Below are 22,404 nucleotides of genomic sequence, written 5' to 3' on the forward strand. Positions count from 1 at the left end.
AAGGTGGTATAAAAACCAAGCCTTTTCTGGCCTTTTGACTGCCCTAGTAGTAGTATGAGTTTATGGATTTTATGTAACAGTGTACTCCTTAGTGAAAAAATTTAAAACAAATCGGTCATTCTTGATGCTTATGTTGAAGCCAGGCTATTGAGTAAAACTTCAGCGTGGTGTCTGTTTTTTTACCGGTAAGCACATGATCCGTTGTGTGGACTGATAAAATGGACTGATAAAATTTACGTAAAAAAATGGAACACAACCCAAACACCTTTTTACTGAGGTTGCACAGGATGTGATTTCACATCACATACAAGCCTTACCCAGTGAGCCATGGTGTAGACTTTTTTCTAGCTGTTAAATGAATCTGTAGGCATAATGAGGAAATCTGTAGACTGTTCCCTGCTTCTCTCTACTTTGTGCTTGTGATATGACTTGCAGATTGTTACATGTACATCTGTTGTCAGGATTTTTTATTACTGTCGGTCACTGGGTCAGTTACAAAAACTATGAAGCTGTAGCTTTTGTGGAGTTAGATGGACTGGTAATACAGTTAATACTTCCTCATTTTTAATAAATCTGCATGCCTTGAAGTTTCAGATACAAGATAGTTCCCTCTCAGGAACATGCTCCTGTTACCTTCATTCTCACCAGCAGAGGTCTAGCTAACATACCAATTTCAAAACTGGAACAGGATAAATCTCTTTCGCTAACAGCATGTCAACAGCATGTTTTAATGACTGGCTATGTCTGTGAGTTCCTCTAGATGTGAGTTCCCTGCCATGCCTGATCAGTGGGATGGATGTGATTGATCGTATTAGAAACTGGAAGTTCAGAAACACGTGGAGAACCAGTAATGAATGGTGATGAGCCATCAGCAGATGGCTCTATCAGAATCATGAAAACTAAGAGCTCAGTGTGTTCTGTTGAGCCTGTTCCATCAGCACATGCAAGAAGCTCATCGAAGACAATATGATTTTTCACATATCTACAAGGAAGCATGCTGAACCATACCAGTGTCAACCTCTGGTGAATCAATACATAGTCTCAAATCCTCAGACATAATTAGCAGCCAAGTGTCTCAGTTTTTGTATACAACACACCTGAAGAAAAATGGCAGTTAGCCTCTATAGCGATGCCAGTGAGGAATGGGCTATGCTGAATAGGAGGACATTATTACATGCTATTAAACATTACATTTAATATATGCTGGAGAAATGAAAGGTGCAAAAGAACAAAAGGTGATGCTGTAGATTAAAAAAAAGTAACTAGCTATTGTGCAAGATCATAAAGCTTACTGTAAAACACAGTTGTTAGCCATGAGTATTTTGAGGACAAAAATGGAAAAGTCTTTCAAATACATTTCACCATTATCTCCTAGGTGCTTTTGTTAAATCAAAAGAAAATAACAATAAGCGATTAAATAATGCTAAGATAACATTTGGGGTGATTGCCCAGCAGACATCCTCTTGCCCTTTCATCAGCTCTCTGCACTTTGAAGAGCAGTTTAAGAAAGTGGTGGGTTGTCAGCAGGAAGATCTCTTATGCTTTTATTATGTGGAACCTTGTTTCATTGCGCAGGTTTTAGAATCTATAGAAGTCTTCTGTTGATTGCAGGTTTGCTCATGTTTCATTTAGCTTAAATACGGCTGTCTAAACATGGAACTGAACTTGTAAGCTAGCTTTTATGATGGTCTTTGGAGAAACAATTTCATCCAGAGCAATTTGGTACCAGGAAACAGAAGACTTTGAAATGTAAAACAAAGCTAAAATTAAAATGCCATTTCATTTGCGCTCCAATAGCAGTAGATAATATAAAGCTATTTACAGTTTGTTTGATATATTGTGTAACTTGCATTGTGTGTGTAGCTGTGTTATACCACCTAGCTCTACTGTTTGGCAAATAGTTGTAAAGTAAGAAGGTATTTTAGCTTTTTCCTATAATACGACAAAACCCCAAATGCTTTCACTTTGGACTGGCATTATTTTGTTTGCGAAAGTATGTTTTGGGGGGGGAGATAGAAACTGTTTTATGCCTTTAGGTGCAACATAGATAATACAACTTCATCAGGGCAGTTCTGCCAAGTCACAGTAAGTTTGAAGGGTTTGTAAGGTGGGGCAGTTTCTGCCAGGGAGAGAGGAATTCTGTATGTTCCTTATTAGCACCTGCTAATTGAGGCCACCCTTCCTGGCTTTTTGTTGCTACCTTGCAGATTCTAAAGAAATGGTTGCTTTCTTATGTTGGATAAAATCCAGCGGCCATCTCGCTATTGCCTTTTCGTACCGATACGCTGATTTTGCGCAGCACCTTACAGCACAAAAAAGATGTGGACTTACAAGCATATAGTGCTGGAATGAAGTCTCTGCGTGGAGGAGGAAGGGGGTGCTAAATAATTCATTAACTTGATCCTGGCCGCTACCTTAAGAAAGTGCTAGTTGAGGGCTGCTCGATAAGAGCATCTATTGATGTCAGAAAGTTGTTCTGGAGTGCACCTCTGCCGTGATCTGCTTGTATGCTGGAAGCTGTATCAGATAAATCAGTAAGTTTATGGATGGATGCTTCCATGTCTTCAAGTGGGTTCAGTTTCTAGCAATTTGCAACTTTCTGTTTTCTTAATAGTATTTTAATTGAACAGCTCAAGATGGGGAACAGGAGAGGATCATAAGCAAGGACAATCAGAGAAAGACTGATTTTATTTTATTGTAAATTTTTTTTGTTGAATTTTTTGAATTAAAGTTAAATTTTACTTAGTAGTCACATAAATGAGTGCCAAAATTGTGCCCAGTTTACTTTACTTTTTGTTTAGTTAATATTTGCCACAGAATATTCCTATATTGAAGGGTAGGATGAGATGACTACCCTTGATTGCTGGCACACCACTGATGAAATGGGTGTGCTGCCTACCTGCATGTCAGTCAACGCCAATGAGCAAGGGGTGGGGGAGGAGATTTTAGTTACTACCCCATACAACGCTTCCTCTGACATTCCTTTTAGCACCTGCCACAGGGATCAAGCTTAGTGTATCTATCAGATACAAATAACATTTTAGTACTTGTTCAGAGGGGGTAGACCAGCCTCTAAACCTAGTAATCGCAGGTTGGATTTGGAATTGCCTTTATTGCTCTCACCTCCGGGCGTTTTGTCCAGTTCTACTGTACCTGCAGACTTCTATCAGGTGTCATTTGTTCAGATTTCAACAACTGCAGTTTCCTTTCTCACACCACCTTTAGTGCTGTTTTTTGGCTGGGCTATGTCATCCGGGCCCAGAACTGCAACTGCACCAAAACTTCTTTTTATGACCCAGCCATTCAGGCTGGAGCAGCATGCCTGCTAGGAGTCTGGGCTTAATATTAAGCTGAATATATTAATATAGTCTTAACGGGGATGGCAAATGAGCTTTTTTTTTTTCCCCAGGAATGGTAAAAGGTACAAAGACCAGTGTACTGACCATTTTTCAAGCTCTGGTTCATGAAACTTTTTTTTTTTTTAACAGAAAACCTTGCCAGTTTGCTTGTCTGTCTGGTGTTGGTTGGTGTTTTGGGTTTTGGGGTTTTTTTTTGTTATGATGGGAGAAGTTTGTTTCTGTCTTTTTGTAAAAACAAACATGGATAAGAAAAATACTGTTCCTAGCATTTTTTCTGGAAACTGTAGAACCATCTTGGCTAAAGTTAAGGGCGGTGAGGGAAAAAACTGGTAATAGTTGATAGAGAAGATGGAAACTGTACCCCACTCTGAAAAATCTCACCATATTAGAAGCAAGGGGAAAAACAGGGTCTTAAGATCAGCACTTCTCACTGTACGTGTTACTGGCCTTTGGCAAGGTAACACACATCTACAGTCAGAAAACAATAAAGGATCACTTCATAAACCTTTGGATTCTCACCTGTAGTTCTTTTCACATATATGGGGCTGGGTACAAGATTTTTCATGCTGGTTCTAGAAAACAATACTTTTTTATATCTTAAGTTTTCTCCACAACATTAATGACATCTCCCAATCCACTAATAATGCACATATGAATCACTGTACTTTTTTTTTTAATAGCAGAGTCATCAGTGCAGAACTGAATCACAGGTAAAGCAGGAAGCCAGAATTCTTGCTCTTCCCTACTTATTACAATTATTGTTGCTTTTAAATAAGGTAAGCAGACAAAAAGGAAATAAAATCTACAGAATTGTACTGGAACTCAAGCTTGGCATAGTTCCTCTTGTGCTGCAGAGTGAAACTCGCTTGAAGTAACTGGTGTGGAATAATCCAGGTGTACTGTATTACTGAAGCTTAGAAATAACTTTGGTGGAAAGAACAATAATGACTGGCAAAACTAAGCTATCTACACAATCAAGCAACGATGATATCTTTAAACTTACGATACAGATCCCACTCCATACATCAAACACTGGAAAGAACACGCTCTGCTAGCTTAAGAGAGAGATAACATTGATGAAAGAGAGTGTTCATTTAAAAAAAATGAAGAAAAATCTTGCCTCATGCCCTCACACTTTCCAACTCCCAACACTGGCGTAAATGGCAAATTTCCCAATTCTTACTCTTAAGTGGTACAGCTACAATGTGCTATCACACCTCACATCATGTATAGCAAGAAATTTTATATGCAGCAACAAAGACTGCATGAGCATACCTGCAAAAAAGCGAACTGGGCTAACCTGGCATTCAGGCTGATACACACACATAAAGGCCAGTTCTTGTAGCGTCGATGACTGCAAGCTGTCCTTTCACTCTGAATTCCACTGCCTTCATCCCAGTGGGTATTTGTGTAAAGGGAGAGGCGGAAGCACCGAACCTCACTTGTGAAGCTCGTGAGCAGCACACACAGCACAGCATCGGTTGTCACCCTTACTAGTGCTCCGTCTAGGCTGAACTCTCACACTGTCGCCTCAACATCTTTATCCCCTGCAAGGAAGTCTATTCATTTTGTCTCTACAGGCAGATGTACCTGTTTCCCTAGGGATACTGACGGGATTTGGGAAACAATAACAAAGCTTTCTATGATTTTTACAATAGCTTATACCAATATAACAGAATTTTACAGGCACAATATTATTTTTGATTTTCAGAGTATTTTTTATTACTGTTTCCATTGTACACTTTCAACATTAGGGAACAATACATGACGTACAGTACACAGCTTGCACTGTTCCCAGGCTTTAAAGTCACGTGTCAAGGTTCAGGCTGCAGAACACAGTTCACCCTTCCTAAAATGAAAGCAGGCACATACAATACTATCTTGCTGCAGTATTAGCGCAAACTTGTTTGGCAAATAGAACACTGGGAGCACCACCTGCCATTAGGATACTGCAGGTACCAAAGGATTACCAACATGGATCCTTAACGTTTCGCCCTTCTGGCCCTATAGCATTTATTCACATCAAAGTGACATCACTAGAAAAAACACAGTGTTAAGCAGTTCACTCGTTGGTTTTAAAAGTTAGTGAAAAGGTACAGCTAGAGAAACACCTCACAAAATAAAACTACAAATCTGATACACCTTTTGCATAGTTGAATTTCTGTCAAGATAAACTTGAGTCTCCAGAATTACTTTTTCTTCCAGCCTTTAAACTTTTGCTTTATGCTGAACAGTTATTGAGAACACACTCTCATTCAGTGTCCAGACCACCCGGTCACTCCAGATACCTTTCCATTTCTTTGGTTACTTTCTTTTCCTTAACATCTCTTAACCTTTTTTTATTCCCCCTACAGCAATACACTGTTCCAGATATCCACTCCCTGCCCTTGGCTACTCCTGTTTATTTTCTTCAGCTTTTCCCTCCTCTTCAGTCACTTCCACTCTCTTCTGTTACTCTTCTCAACATCTCGGGGCCTTGTCTCATCTTCAACCATTCTGATTTTCTCTTGATAAAGCAAAAATGCCACAGTCTTCTCCTTGTTGCATCCAGTTGCTATTGCTATTTGCAATACCACTTCTAAATCCTTTAAAAGCATTCACCTCTAAGGGCCTCATTCTTTCCATATTTACACATGGATGTAACCCCAATAATTCCAACGGCTTTACATGCAAAGTGACAGATGAAAATCCAACCCACTGCCTTGAATCATAAGTGGAAAGAAGAGAGAGCTAATAGAAGGAAACAGAATGAAAAATTAAAATCTCAATGTAATAGTGCACACTCCCTCTCTTGAACTTACCTTTCTCCCCCCCGCCCCTGTCTGGTATGGAGCTAAACATCTTTACGGTCTGTCAACTTACTGTCACACTGTTCTGTTTCAGTTATATTAATCAAGCTTGATCACATTTGCTTCTTTAATCTGATGATGTGGGTTGTTCTAAATTCCCACTGTTCTCTGCTAAATTCTTTTTACCTCGTGCCTAGCATCAGGCAGACTCTGCCTCCTACCTGTTGACACCAAAATGGGAGAGGTAAAAAATCCACAGGCATTCCATGTAATGTAGAGGCTGCTGTGATAAGCACACTTCAAAAAAATATTACAGGGCAGCCTGGATCACCGATCGTTTATAGCACAAGCAGTTTTGCAAGCAAGTTTTGCATGCCTACTGGGCACAAAATGAAAGCTGTTCTTTCTTCACAGTCTCTTAAATAAGACTTTTTATTTTAAGTCAAAAGCAAGTAAGTTGTATTTCTGATTGTCTGCAAATTATTTTTTGCCTGTAATTGTAACTTTCATCTCTGTTTCTGTTACAGGTTCCGGTTAGTTTAGTTGGGGTTTTTTGGTGGGTTTTTTGTTGTGAAAGTTGAACAAAACAAGCCCAGTGTTCGGTAGCATAGGGAGCCGAGCCATGTTTTGCTCATTTGCCCCAGTCCTAGCATTGGCAACAGGTAGGAATATTACTACAAATGGACAGAGACCACCTGTTTTCACACAGCTCTGCCCGAGCACAGTATACCATTCAGATTTTAAGTCTGCACACAAGCTGGTTACTTGTGTACATTAAGAACCACTTCGAGTATTTAAATGCACACTTTTTTTTAGTATGGCCTTAGGCTTATTTTTTGCAAGTTAAAACATTTAATAGGAAAATACTTCATAAAAACACTATACATTTTGAGATAAGCTAGTGCTCATGAAAAGTGCTAGGTTAATAACTTTGGAAAGTGCAGTCCTCAACATAGCCAAAAACAGAGACAGCAACAGTGTAGGCATCTCTGATCTGCCTGCAGCAGCTGAGCTGCCAACACAGGGGAGGGGGAGAAGGGTGATGAGCCCCTAGTTTGATTCTCTGTGGGCATATACAAGGATACCAGTTCTGGAGCTGGTGGTTGCAATCCGAGCACCTGTCAGTCACAGCACGACTGCTAACACACACTTAACCCGACATACTGTACAAAACAGCTACCGGTTTTAACAACTTTATTTCTCCCCTTCTTAGTCAACTTTGAATCATCATCCTTGAGGTAGACGACCAGATATTCCAACACACTTTCCCTGCACCTTTCAGTATCACATATTTCAAGTAAAAAATATCTATTTTCAAACACTGTAGCTAGCAATTTCACTTTTGCTTACAGCGTCATCCATACTGTATCATGTCTGCAATGAGCTCTTTTGTATTACATTTGATGCTTTACATTTTCAAAGCATATCCAGAAAATCAGCTAAATGAGGATTGGATTAAACCCTACAATTTTATCATAGTATATGATTATCTATAGTGTGTGTATATATATATTATATCTGTATAGTTTTGTGGCCAAGTTACAAGCCCCTGAGAACAGAGTTTATGCAGAAACACTGGCACCAGTAACACTAGTGGATGCAGCTTTGTTTAGATGTAATTAGCATAGAAAGCACCTGAAATTATTTATATTTTCAATTTATAATAGAGTAACTCTTTGGATATTTTCATAACTATATTAAGAATACATTTGTTAATCTTAACATCCATTGTGGAAAGATTATATTTACACACAAATACATGAAGACTTGATGCTGAAAGAGCAAGAAAAGAAGAAAAGAAGGTGCCTGATCCTGTGCCCTTATATACATGGGTAGTGCCTTTAAATCAACTCTCATGAGTGTGGGTCCCGAGTTTGAATAAAAGTTACAGGTTCAGGTCCATAAAGCTTTATGCATATATGATTTTGACAAATTACTATTTAAACTATTTTTACAAATACATTCTACAGTAACTGTGTCTATGGGCTCAGGCATCCAGCCCTGAGAGAAACGTGAAGTCTGTCTCCTCCGTTTTGTAAAATCTACCAGACGGGGCACACGTCCAGAAGTAGCTGCTTTTACAACTCTGCAGTGAAATGCATCTGTCTGCCTAGCACAGGATACGATCCCGCAAGCGTCCCAATCTGCATTAGGCCCAGTCATGAACAGTTGCTCTTTCACTGATTATAAGATCTGAACAAGTGAGTCTTGGTGAAACGGTAACAGCTTGCTTAAAATGCAAAACAAGCCAAAACCCAATTCAAAATAAAGTAGATTCCAATTTGTCACCCAACTTGTTTGTGGTTTTTTATTTACCTACAGATACTGCTGTCCAAAAAAGAGAGAGACTTCAGTTCAAGATAACATTACATCATCTGTGAAAATGAAACTGTACACTTTTCAGAGTACAAGAGCTTCTTATATTGGCTACGTTCTTCATTAAAGTTGTTCCCTCCTAACACCGTGAATACAATCTTCGTTTGCAACATATTGTAGAAGACAAACTAAACATGTTTGTAATACTTGGTAATTGGAATTCTTTCCAAACTGAAAGAATATGAATTTTCGTAAGTTAATAATGACAAAATTTTTGTAGGTAAAGAGTGCAAATTTGAGTATATTACCTCCAAGCATTTTACACTGCTACCTACAGGGAATTTCAAAGCATCCTCCATTTTGATGTGATTTACCAGTTGAACAGTACATTTTGACCAAGAGTCATAAAATATATTTGACTGCTGCCTCCTGACTGTACAGATGCAAAGAACACCTTGAAAAGGGAAAAAAAAAAAAGATATACTACTGTCAGTTTACATTTATGAGAATATTTTACCCATACAGGAAATCTGAGAGAATGCCACAGTCACAAATACAAGGATACATATGGACATCACAATTAAATTTTAAACCCATGAGAAACTTTTTGAAGTGAAACTGTGCTTGTGGTACAACAAGGATATATTTGGTTTATTTCTTTTCCTATTTGGAAAGACACAAGAGAACATTTAAAAATAGTTAATTAATCTAAAGAGTTTTGGGGCCCCAGTTTTCTAAATATGTCAGTGGGACTAAACAGGTTTCACAGAACATTTATCAAGCACTGCTGTATGTAAGAAATCATACTTGATTATGTATACTCTAGAGCCTGCAATATCTCAAGTATTAGAGCACTGGGTTTTTTCCCACGTTGGCTGCTCTGAATTACCTGTAATTTCAGTAGCCCAGGAGAGGCAGTCCTGTAGTCAGGCATCATCAGGGCTAACTCACCAGCCCTCCCCACTACACATGTTATGCTGGAGTCTGGCCAGCGTTGTTATCACCTCTGATACCAGTTAAGGAGGGGTGGACTAGGAGTTAAAACAGAGCTGGCTCAAGTAGGGCGGTGTGAAAGTGCGGAATATCCATAGCGTGTGCTTTGTGGGGTCGTGGCTACGTTTGCTTTGAATGGGAAAGTTATACTAAGGTAAGAAATAACCAATGTAAAAACAAAGTTAAAAATTTAAATGCTCTTAGTGTCATAGTCAACTATTACTCATTTTTTGCTATATCACCACACTGTAGTCATCTCTGTACCTTGTCATTTCTTTCACATAGAAATTTTAGCTTCTGTGCTTTCTTGTGCATAAATACTCCTTCCAGATTTCCTGTTTCCACAGAGCGTAGTTCAATCGCCTTCTCCCCCCAGCCCATGACCTGATTAGACTGAAGGTAAGCTAAAAGAGAAGAAAAAAAAAGATTTGATACTATTTAACAGCTGTAAGACTGATTCTGATTCTCATTTATGTCAATATGGATCTGAAGCATTTCTCTTTGCTTATATATATGAACAATATATTCTGAATTATTTATATTTCAAGTTTGCACAAAAAGCCTTGGGAAAGGTAATTAAATTTCAGTTTCTCCTCTCATTTATTTTAGACTCTAGACATAAGTATGCTACTGTTGTATATTTTAGAATCACAAAAGGTTGGAGGAAACCTCTGAAGGCAATCTTGTTTAACCCCAACCCCCAAAGCAGGGCCAAATTAGACGTTACTCAGGACCTTGTCCAGACATGTTTTGATGGCTATTTCAGAACCTCTCTGAGGCCCTGCTGCAATGCATCACTATTTTCAAGGTTAAAAATTTCTTCTCAATACCTAATTGGAATTTCTCTTGGTGCAACTTGTGCCCATTTTGCCTCTCACCCTTTCACTCTACATCTCCAAGAAAAGTCTTGACTCTGTCTTCTCTATACACTCCTGTTAGGAAGTTGGGTTTGTATTTACAACAGAGTTCAGCTTAGTCTGAAACCTAATTACTTTTGAATCCAGGACTATGGCATGATGAATTTGGTCTCCTTAGCTATCGTCTTCCCATCACTGGTTTCATGCAGTGTCTCCAAAAACAAAAGAAGATACTCCAGCACTGTGAAAGCTTATTATGTTACTTTTGTAAAATCTGGCAATTAGATGAGAAATTGGATTAGTGATGAAGGAGTTAACACCACAGCTTTCAAAGTAGACACAGTTTCAATGAAAGTCCTCCGATTAGTGCATGTATGGGCTTCCAAGGTAAAAAACACAGTAGTTATGCTCTATTGATAGTCAATGCTTAGAAATTGTTCTTCTTGCTTAACTATGAGCTGTTATTTCATTAGTCTGAGAATTCTGGTGCTCTGAAATGATGTAGAGGGAATGGCTGGGTTTTTGGCCTCAGTGCACAGTGCCTGCCTGCCCTACATCACTGGTGCGAGCAATGTCTGTTCCTGAAAACCTGCGTTGATTTAGATTTTTGTCTAAAAACAAAACTTTCAGTACACACCGATAGGAAGCAACAGCCTGTGATCCCACTTTAGAAGGACAGCAGAAAATAAAGGCAGTATGTCTGAGTGACTGTCCTTCTAGCAGTTGATTTAACATTAACTTGGAATCCTTGCTTTCATTCTTGTCGGAACAAGTGTATGAAAATGACACCTCCTTGGAAACTTATGTGGTTTGGCTACAATGTTGTGATTTTAATTCTCTCAAAGTCTACGAATTTCCCCTAGATCTGTTTAGTAGAATTCCCTTTCAGTTATTCTTTGTGCACACTGACGGCTTCCCTACCACTAGGGCCGGGAGCAAGAAAATTCTTTCCCAGCGCTCCAGTCATGTGGGAAAGGGAAGAAACCATCCTGTTTGAAAAGCAAACAGCAGTGAGCAACTGAGGGTAAGTGGCAGAAGAGAAGAGAGCGAGGGGTATTTTCTAAAAATCAAACACCTGAAATCAACACATTTTTTTATCTTTTCTTTATGCTCCAGTTGCCAGGCTTTACGACTGGGCAGTACGACTGCAGGCTGCGCGGAAGACTGTCATTAACATTTCTGAATCGCGGCAGCGGTAGCATGATGAGCATGGGCAGCACCCAGGCAATGTGCAGTCAGGAGCTGGAAAGGTAGGCCCAGACAACACAAAGTGAAGATGATAAAAATGATGCAGGACTCAGACATTTGCTATTTTTTGGTAACAACTGGCACCACATTACCTTTTTCAAACTTCGCTTTTGAACACAACAGAGGCACACTATGGTTCCCAGGGGTGGGACAGCGGGGCAGGTGTGTATATATAAACAGCGTGAAAACATTCTATGGCTATGCTGGTTAGTATAGGTCATATAGGTCCAGCAACAAAGACCTAATCCACTCATAAGTCTCCTTATCTTTTCCACTGCATGAAATCTGCACTCAGCATGCTGCGTCTGTATCAGCTGTATCCATGCCTTTGGCAGATTTCAATTGGATGGATCCTTGCAGCTCTCAGCAACAGCTTAATCAGGCTCAGTTGCAACCTCCAGGTCTTCCAGGATAGAAGGCCCTGGATGACTGGACCACTGCTGCTTATGTTCAGAAGAGACCTGATCTCCAAGCAGTATTACAGTAGGAACATAATGAAACAGATACACCAAGTTGAGCCAGTGATGCTGTCCTGAGAACTTGTCAACTGACAACGGCAAATTTCAGCTGAAGTACAAGTAGCACAGAAACTCGTAGCAGAATCAAAAAGTTCTTTCTCAAATTGCATCTGTGGAATTACATGCCAACAAAAAGGCCCCATTATACCATTTGTGCGCTGTCCAGTTACAAATTATATATTATACATGCAAATTAATTTGGAGGACAGCAGGCTATGAATTCAAAGGTCAGTACTTAGCCTTGGTAGTCTTCCCATGTGGGAGCACTTACAAGTGTTTCATGTGAAATTGAAAGCAGATTAGATACTCAGAATAAAGTTGTCTTATTCTAGAACAAAAGCTCCTATACCATGAGCAACCTGGTTATTTTGAGTCCACTTTCCATCCCAAGAAGCTTTAGATAAAAATATCCTATGGTTCCAGCTGCCAACATATAAGGGTGTTTACATTACACACAATGTAAGATTGTACTGGTTTCTAGCAACCCTAGACTTAGATAGCCACTCTGGTCCTTTGGACAGTAGCTCAGCAGAAAAGGCATATACTGACTCAGACTGATGTGCCAGTATTGCTTAATGTACTCAAACAAAGTCAGTCAGTTACCTGAGGCTCCCCTGCTTCACCCAGATTACCACATATCTTGAAAGATTGACAGTTGTGCATGAGCAATGTCCTTATACCATTTATACCAGCATTACTCCCTGGACATCAAAGATTATGTGCCATAAAGTTAGCATAGCAAAGTGAGATCAAAATCAGTTTCTTAACATCGTGAAAGCATTAGCAATGCTCTAGACTTGGGGCAAGACTTGGCGTTTCCCGTTTACCGCGGCTAATAACTTGAGTGGAGCCCCAGTTCAGCGAAGTGACTGCTTCAAAGGGAAATGGTTGAGGGAGATAGGAAAGGTGAAAGAAATTACTGAGCCATACCGGATCCATTAACTTATATGAAGTGTCACTGACATAAGCTAATGATCTCAGACCAGTAGCATACTCACAGTCTGAATGAGACAAGTGCACTTGGTACCACAGAATCCAGGTACTGCTAAAATCTCAACCTTTACTTTCTTTCTTAAAGTCTTTCCCTTCGAAAATCCCTCTTCTGATCTCATGTACTGAATTCGGCTCACTGCCCTAAGCAGTTACTCCCAATTCACCTCTGCATGAGAGCAGAATCAGGCCAGCTTTTAGTAAAATATCATAAAATTGGGCTTTTCTGATTAGTGTTACAGAAATAGGGCAGGAAGGGATCTTAATGCAACTTCTCTTCCATCCGTATCTCTCTGCCACATCAGTATTGCTTCTGACAGTTGTTTGTCTAACATGACCTTAAAGACCTCTAGTGATGGAGACTCCAAAAATTCCCCAGGCAACTGATACCAGATAAACCAAGAAGTCTGAAATGAACAAACTGAACATGAATTAAAAGAGTCTGATCCACTTTTGTGTGCCTGAGTCATGATATCAAACTCCATTTCACAGGGTAATAAAGAGTGTACACTGCTTTACTGAATTCCTTTTTGGAGACAGTATGTGCATAGGTGAAATTCCAATGCAAAAAAGCTACTGAATTTTGCTTTTGTATACATGTTTGAGAAGATTGCTTCAAGCAACTATGCAGCTGGGCACAAACATTAAAATGAGAATATCCAGTATTTATATATATCCAATATTTTTATATATACATCTCCAAATATAAAAATCCAATATTTACTTTGCTAAGAGTAAAAGATAGCAGCTATTAGAGACCATACAGATCTTAAAACTGAGTACACTTCTACAGAACCCTTCTTTGTCCCTTCAGTCAAACCCACTATGCTCTATGAAATCATGGCTTTTATTGGTTCCCCACTCTTTGGGGAAAGCATGTTTGTTTATTGTTAGACAAGTGGAAGGGAGACATGCGTGTTGAGTATTGGAAATGGAGATAACCCACAAAGATACCAACAGTGTCCTGTGATGTAGCAAAGCTTGCTCCCACTGAAACCCAGTCTCAAGCTCTCCAGTGATGCTGCTGATTAGGGACTGATTAGCTGCTTGCATGTACTTCTGTATGTTGCCCATGCTTTAAAACTTAATGCCCCCAAGGTTAAGCAATTTTGGGTAGGAAAACTGAGGAAGGACTTGGTAACTTCTCTCGTGCAATTCTGTTAGTTTTAATGCTATTATTTATATTGCCTGGATAAAGTGGCTATTTTTATTCTTCCAGTCACAGCTGTGGAGAACTTTTACTGAATGAGAGAGGCTAGAGAGTCAAAATCAAGAAGGCAAAAAAACCCTAAGGCTGAATAAAGTCACGAATGGACAAATTAAGAAATTGGCCATGAAAGGCAGGTGGTTTTCTGTTGTATGTTTTGATTAGATTGCATTAAACAAAGGGCAAACACATACAGTTCCCTAACCACCAAGCAAGCTAGGAATAAATTTATAACTAAATCTTTTTTTTTTTTTTCCCCTAAACACATGTTTCTCTGCACCTCTGTTCCAAAGCTGCTCTGCTGCCAGTTGTTGCTCACTCCTTTGTAATTATTCCAGTAGAACTGATAACCCAACCCAGAAATGTCTCTGGGATGACAGTTTGCTTGTTTGAATGCTTTTTGCTGTTTCCTCGGGCAAAAGCGCACGGGAGATCTGACCAACAAGAATCATTCAGATACCAGCAGGCGTTTTCTGTGCATGAGCCGGTCAGCAACTGTTTCAAGAACCGCTAAGTGTGTTGACTGAGGCAGTAATTCAGCCACCTTTTGGGCAATGTTGTCCATTTCTCTACATAACATCCTTTTTGCTTCTAACATGTACATGGCAAAAGAAATAAGGACTTTTATTGGTTCCCCACTCTGGGAATATCCAGTTTTGTGCCAACCCTCTAAGATTACATACTGTAAATAACTCACAACTCACACAAAAGGGCAAGACTGCTCCCAAATCTTACTGACTTGATGTTAAACCCTTTTTTAATCCTGTTTTATAGAAAGAAAATATTACAGCTATATTTGTATTTAGCCCTACATATGTGAAATATCTTTCAGATTAAACATAGATACAGTACTTCTACAATTTTAATTTCCCATGGGATTTGAGTTTCCTCTCCAATTTCTTATTAACAGATTGGTCACAGAGGTCCCAACTTAAAGACTGTGAGAGTAAGCTATATTTAGATTCCCTGCCCTAAATCCATCAATTATAATACGAACTATTTTTTGTAGTCAAGATATTCTCACCAACTACAAAAGTTTTCTTTTAAAATAATTGTTTAAAGAAATTAAGAAATGAGCAAAAGATGACTAGAGAGCACCCTGAGGTTAACACAAGACCCTTCTATCTCTGAAACACGGAGCAAAAACTTCAAGATAAGCTCATACAACCTTTAGGAGGTCTGAAATGGGTCTGGAAATTCCAGGAAAATGGGATCTCTTATGAAACTTTCAAGCTCCCCCTAAGTTTGACCACACAAATAACACAGTTCCTCGCACTTCTCGTAATAGTTAACGTTTTTGTCTGGAGCCAAGAATTTCAAAGGATCAAGAAAATTAAAAGCTAGTGGGAAAACAATTACTAAAACAATAGTTAACAGAGCTCTTTGTTTAAAGCTTGAATTGTGTGTTGAGTTATAGTTTAGGTTAATTTCTTTTTAGTGGAAATGTAATTTCAATCAGGAGTCAACTTGATTTTGTACCACATCACAAAGATTGACCATTTCTGTTCCAAATAAATCCATTCTGAGATACCAGAAGTGCTGCAGCAGCAGCAGGAACACAAGGGTTCTCCAGCTAACATATTGGAAAATTTTCAAATGACAACTGAGAGAGGCTGTTTGGAGACTGCCTCCCTTCAGCTGTGGAATCTGCACAAGTGTAAACAACGAAGGAGGCAGATGGATGGAGACGGACACCTTTCCTTCCAGAGAAAACTTAGTCTTGCTTTCTGAGCACTGGCAGAAATTCTACAAAGAGCTAGCTGTGTACTCAGCTCTCCTAAACTTACCATCCAAAACACTTCATCTAACTCACCCTCTGCTTCCCCAGCAGGATGTTTCATTATACCTGTCCTAGCTACCTGTCCCTGGATGGGCACCACCTTCCCCCCAGTAGTGCCCACTTCTCTAGACTGACTACAGAGAAAATCTTAACAAGTCACACAGATGAGACTCCTATATAGTAAAATTCACCAGGTAGGATGCCACCCTCAGAAGCATCTTCCTCATCCTCTTCCTATTTAACTGCCCTAAAATACTGTAACAAAAATGCTTAGGCAATTTCATACCGATAACTTTCCATGCAAATGATTATCATAGTGGTGTGCTGAAGAACAGGAGAAATAGCTGCATGAGCACATGGAAAGGCAAATGTCCAAATGGCATTCCTTCTAATTAAGATGTAATCAGCCTTGAGAAACTGAGAATATCATGCCTAGCCAGATGTATACAGAAGGATGTTTTAAATTAGAGTAATCAACTGGCACAAAAGATCACATATTCAGCTGGTCCAAAGCGGTGAAGCTTTATTCACTTCAACGCGCAAGGAAGCTTGTACTGAGGCTGCAGCAGTATGATTTCCAGGCTACAAGAATGCCTTACAAACCTATCTCTCATATCTGTGGGTTTGATGATTCAGTACTTTCAGCAACATTAGAAAGAAGGACTCAAGCTCCCTCCGATCTACTTCTGAGGCATTCCGGGAACCTCTTACCTTGATTAAATGAAAAAGCTTTGACACCTAGTGACACAAACTGCAAATTTCCAAGTAGGAGTCCTAGATCTATGCAACCCCTCTTGCAATATTCCCCTATCTAAAGCAGGATGTAAGAAAGCCCTTTGTTCCTTATATATCATCCGTCTTTGAAACACACCACCTATCTAGTAACAGTGACTCTTTAGGACATAGCTTATAGTAAGAGTAATACAACTAGAAAAGCCTGTAGTAGTTACAAAAGCCTATAATAGTTACAAAACACATTCATGGTTTAAAAAGTATTAAACATGAGATTAGGGTTAATCTCTGGCAGGACACTTGTATAACTGCAACTGATTTTCAAATTTGTTTCTTCTCAAGACAGGAAAAAGGACTTCTAACCGATGAAGAGTTTAAATATTTATGAAAATCATATATCATATCCCCCTCGTGGTGGGCATATAAGACATTACAGTTTTAAGAAAATGTTCATGTTAAATAAGCTTGCTACTTTCAGTAAAGCCTAAGGAAGCATGTCACACAACTACACGCTTCTTCAAAGCTTCAGTCTCCTTCAGACAGCATTGGTCAGTGCAGCTTCCAATTATGTTCAATATTTCTCATTAGAACTCCTCCTACCTTGGCTGAGTAATTGTTTTTTGATTATTGATTATTTCTTATGGTGTTTCTAACATTAATTCAGAGGGGATATAAAATTTCAACATATCAAAGACCATTAGATATTCCTGGAATTGACTTGATATATTTTAATTATGCCCTGTAGCACTGGAATATGGGCTGAAACTTGGAGCTAGGGCTATTCAGTGAAGGGAAGGAAATGCTATATAGTTAGCTTATAACCTTACACCCCTTTTTTGAAACTGAAGCAGTTTTGTTGCTGAATTTTATCGAAACAGTGAAAAAATAAATTGTCGTGTAGCAATTTGTGTTCCAGAGGTGGGCTTCTTGTCCTCAGTACTGTTTAACACTCTCTACAAATGTCAGACCTGGCATTTACTCAAGGGTGTTACTCCACTGATTTTCATGGACTTTTCCTAAAACTACGCAGCTAGAAGTGAAAGGAGAGAGGTGAACTTCCTCGATTTTTCACTGTGGCATCCAGTTTCTGCCAAACTAATAATACGCTTTTGCACAATCTAAGTGTCTTGGCCTTTTTTTGTTTGTTGGTATGTTTGTTTTAAGATGCAGAAGGAAAGGAGCAAGCCAGAAAAGAAATTAAAACCAACAAATAGTAAAACCAAAAATCCGCCTGTGTTGTTGTTGGTTTTCCCCACTCTGTGACCTTGAAGCCCTCTGGGGAAGGTGAAACCAACAGCTGTCCTGGCTACAATACAATCGGAATCTCCTCCTACAAAGCCAACTGCAAGCATGGAGAGATTGAGAATCTGTTAGAAATACCCTGGGCTGGCAGCACTGTGAATTTAAAGTGATAAAATTTAAGGGGCGATTTCAGACCTCTTCAATAACTGACCTCTATAGTTGTGAATTTTTACATAAACCGCTGTGGGCTATAAACTAAGTAGGAAACGAGTACCTTCCCCCCCCCCCCACGCCCTGTAATTCACGTAATTCTCTCCATGAAAACTGCTGGTAAGCTGCCTCCTCCGTGAGGTTTGGCTGTATAGTCAAGGTATGATGCAATAAACGGTGTGACAAGAATACAGACTATCCCCCAGATGTGGAGTCCCTACTGCAATCATTGGCTGTCTTAACACAAACCTAAGTCCGTTTACTCTTTCGACATCTGGTTGGCTCAGAAGTTGCTTTATGTGCCATACAACCACTGTCATATGGATACAAACCTCATAAAGAAGTCAGGCTTCATGCAGCAGGATCTTCTATTTAATAAAGTGCTATTTTTCATACATACCTACAGATGCTGGCATTTCTCCCCACTGTAAAACAGTCTCCTTTGTGAAATGCCCGTATATATCAATGTAGATGCCTTCATCTTCGTAGGCGAGTAAAAGCTCCATTCCGCTGGTGTTCGGGAGGATGATAATGGCATGTGGGCGAATAGTCCCCTGGATCTAGAATCATATTTTACTAAGATTTATATCAGAAAATGGACTGCAATTTTAGTGACTACATCAATCTAACTAGCTTGGCAGAGCAATAGAAAGAACTAGCTCCTGCTCATGGAAAGTGAAAGAAATGCCTGTGTTCAGCAAGGCTGCATAGTTTGCTAGCTAGTCTCTGAAACAGGCCTTCTCCCTATTGAATATGACAGTAGGTTTGCAAACAAATCTATGTTCAACATTTCACTTTATATTTATACCAGTATTAACCCGTTTCAAGAAGCCGTGGAGCCACTGAGACACAATAGTATTTACTTACTCACAAAACACTTGCGTTGTATAAATAGAAGAAAGGTGAAATTAATTTCAGTTTACAATTATTTCAGAAGTTGGAGCAAGGACAAAAGCTTCCACATATCCAGGAAATCTGTGCTTTCACTTTCCATGGTATTTCCCTATCCCCACTCACAAGCTAAAACCTGTAAATTTAACAATATTTACAGCAAGTTGAAAAGTTACCTGGACCTTTCAAATACAAGCCATTCTCTGTCCTTCCCTTCCCACATCCTTCACTAAAAAGGGTTCCCCATTTCAATGCTGTTCAGCACACATTTCTGCATGCCACAGGAACAGTGCATTTCACTCACACAAATTATTTTAACAGCTGTTCAATGCACTAGAATCTCTCCCAGAAGCCAACATGTCCCAAGTGAAGAAAAAAAAAAGTCTTAAGAATACAACCATGAAGGTGGGGTTTTATGAAAGCGTTTTTGAAAGAAAAAGAGGACAGCCTTAGAAAAACAGTAACAAAACACTTCCTTGTTTAAAGCGCTACTCAAAACAGGATGTTAAACAGCAAAATTAAACCACTACAATTAATATTTTTATAGGAAGCATATGACTGGAGTTTCTACATCACTTTCACAAGCCAGCAACACACAGATCTTTTTTTCTTCAAACACATACATTTATGCACACTGTAAGGGCACAATGAACAGTAAAAGAAGCACCGAAGCTGTACTTGCCAAACTGAATACACTCAGGCCAACCACTTGACTCCGTGCCTCCGCAACAACTATCCGTAACACTAGAACAGGTATCCAGAGTCGCAGAGCAATTTTAATGCGTTGCCTTGGTACTCGCATGAGCGATCGAAGCAGGTAAGAGATGAAGAAAGAGGTGGGGAACCAGGAAAAGAGGCTACCAGAAAGCAAGAGTAGCTAAAGTCAGCCTGTTAAAGTCTGGTCTGTTGCCACCACAAAGCTCCTTGAGAGAGTTATCCAATTCTAGCAGATGCTCTTTAAAATAATAAAATGCCAAAAAAGATAGAGCCACTGTAGCAGCAGATTTATTTCAGGTTCAAGACTCTAAAGGGAAAAGATATTTTTAGTACATGCTAGCTTTTGGTTGAAGAGCACACACAAATGGAGTCACTCTTGAAGGTGCCCCACATATTCAGGACAGTCACTTGGGAAATCTCTCTCATCAGGTAGATAATTATATTTGCAGCCTGTTGAAAAGCTAAAGCCTCTAAGAAGGTTCACTTTTTTCTTTGTTTTTCTTTTCTTGGGCAATTGGGCTAACGATGTTTTTGACAAGTCATTATTCACCCTGCTTAGCAACCAGCTTCCAGGGATGGTATTCAGGCACCACACTTAGATTTATAAACTGATGAGAGTTTTCATAGTTGCATAGTTAACAAAGCTACTAATAAACCCTCTAACAAAACAAATCAAAACAAATACTAAGTCCCTTAAAAAAAACCCAACACAAATCAACAGTAGAAGCTTTTAGCAGGTGATTCAACAGTTTGTTCTGAACAGCTAGAAGTTACTTTTTCATTAAGAGAAGTTTATGAACTTAACAGCCATCCTCAAACATCACGTCCCTCAGAAATATGGGTCTGATGGAATTTGAAGGCTGTCACTTATCGGGGCAGCAGAGTGACCAAGTCGGTTGCACGAGAGGCGTGGGTTTTCATTTGGTTAGAAAACGTGGGGCTGAGAGTGGAGAAAAAGAAAAAATAAAAGGGTTCCAGTCACAGACTGCAACATGCAGATCTGGGATGAGATTTCTTCAGACCTCCTGAGCGCAACTGTGGGACACGTTGCCTTGGGATACAAGGAGGCCATGGCACACGGATGAGCTAACTCTCTGCCCCTGTGGAGCTCTGTTGACTTCAGGGAGGTTTTCAAGTGTGCACAGAAGTTTCCTTGCAGGAGCCTCCCATCACACTGGAGCCATGGGAACCTGCTAGTTTTCTGGACCTAAGCCCCCCAAGTTTCTCTGGTTTTTGGGACTCAGAGCTTTGAAAAGAACTATCTAAGAGCAGCTAAAAAATAAGCAAACAAAATTAAAACCATAGCACAGACTTCATATTGGGACAGCCCCATGCCAGTCATTCACTTCTGCAGGGGAATTACTTTGCTGTTAATCTGAGTTTAAGCAGGAATTCAGTGATCACCATCACCTCAGTGAACAGATGCACAATGCAGTACATACACATCAACCTGAACATGCCAACTTCTTGACTATCTAATGAGAAAATCATGAGGAAAATGTAAAAATTCTTTTGAATTTAAGGACTGATTTCACGGGCAACTGAACAGTAAGAAGATCAGCAAATTTAGTTACTCTGGAAGTTGGGTTTCTGCAAAGTCATGACTGAAAGGCAAATCACATCTTGCACACAGAGCCTGGAGCTAGAATCACAGGAAACAAATGCAACTTTGCTCCATGGTGAAGAAATTGGGATTATTCATGGGTGCACATGTATACCTGGCTCCTCTAGTTACAGGCACTCATTGGTGCAAGGGTAACATGCTTGCAGTGGATCAAGATTAAAATATGTTGCAACGGTGTTTGTGATCCAGGCCAGATTTCAGCTCCATTCAGTAATAATTTAATCAGCTTGTTAGCAAGATTGAAAAGCAAAATGGCAGATTATAAGAGTCACCTAAATTCATGTAGATATTATTGTGTCTTTGATTGCTTAAGCAGTCCTAAGTTTCCAGGATAAATCAATTAAAAATAGTACTGTCCATACAACAGGGTTTCTGACATTAAACTTGATATTCTAAATGTGATAAAAGTCTTTTAACAGAACTTCAGTGTTATAAAAGTATGTGAAAAGTGGTTTTCTGTTAGCTGGCATACAATAGTTGTTCTCTTACCCTGTCTTTTGAAATACAGCACAACTCTTAACCTGATCATCATCAATATACAGTCCAAAGAACAGTGGCATTTACATAATTTTTTTGAGTATCTTACGTGTGTTGGAAGGTACAGGTCATACACAGATCCGGAGTCCACATCAATAGCGTGAAAGCCTACTAGTGAGCCATATATGACTTTTAATCTTTGTCCATTTTCAACGGTCAGGTCAACTGACAATGGTTTGTGATGAAGTGAGGTAAAGGACTGGAAAAAGAAAAATACACTATATAACACAATAAAGCTGTTGCTTTACGGATCTACATATATGATCTTAAGATTTTTCAAAACTTAAAAGTTAGACAGCTATTTTTGCTTAATAGTATGTGTCATTTAAGGAGCTAAGTATCTATCATCCACTGAGCTGCAAGGAGAGCTGGATAATTCACTTGCATTTGGCGG

The 22,404-nt window shown here is 39.4% G+C and overlaps 1 protein-coding gene across 1 annotated transcript in view; it reads right to left on the reverse strand.

The window, feature by feature from the left end:
- Positions 1-8,501: 8,501 nt before the first annotated feature.
- The window catches only part of LOC104616778 (mitogen-activated protein kinase kinase kinase kinase 4-like), a gene marked incomplete at its 5' end in the record, with an annotated part of 54,752 nt that continues 40,849 nt past the window's right edge, over positions 8,502-22,404 (reverse strand). Inside the window, 4 exons of the mRNA XM_010281898.1 lie at positions 8,502-8,918; positions 9,722-9,861; positions 18,642-18,801; positions 22,060-22,209. Coding sequence (XP_010280200.1) covers positions 8,835-8,918; positions 9,722-9,861; positions 18,642-18,801; positions 22,060-22,209 — 534 coding nt within the window. The remainder of the gene's footprint in view (positions 8,919-9,721; positions 9,862-18,641; positions 18,802-22,059; positions 22,210-22,404) is intronic.

Source organism: Phaethon lepturus, unplaced genomic scaffold (genome assembly GCF_000687285.1).
Source record: "Phaethon lepturus isolate BGI_N335 unplaced genomic scaffold, ASM68728v1 scaffold14662, whole genome shotgun sequence".
NCBI lineage: Eukaryota > Metazoa > Chordata > Aves > Phaethontiformes > Phaethontidae > Phaethon > Phaethon lepturus.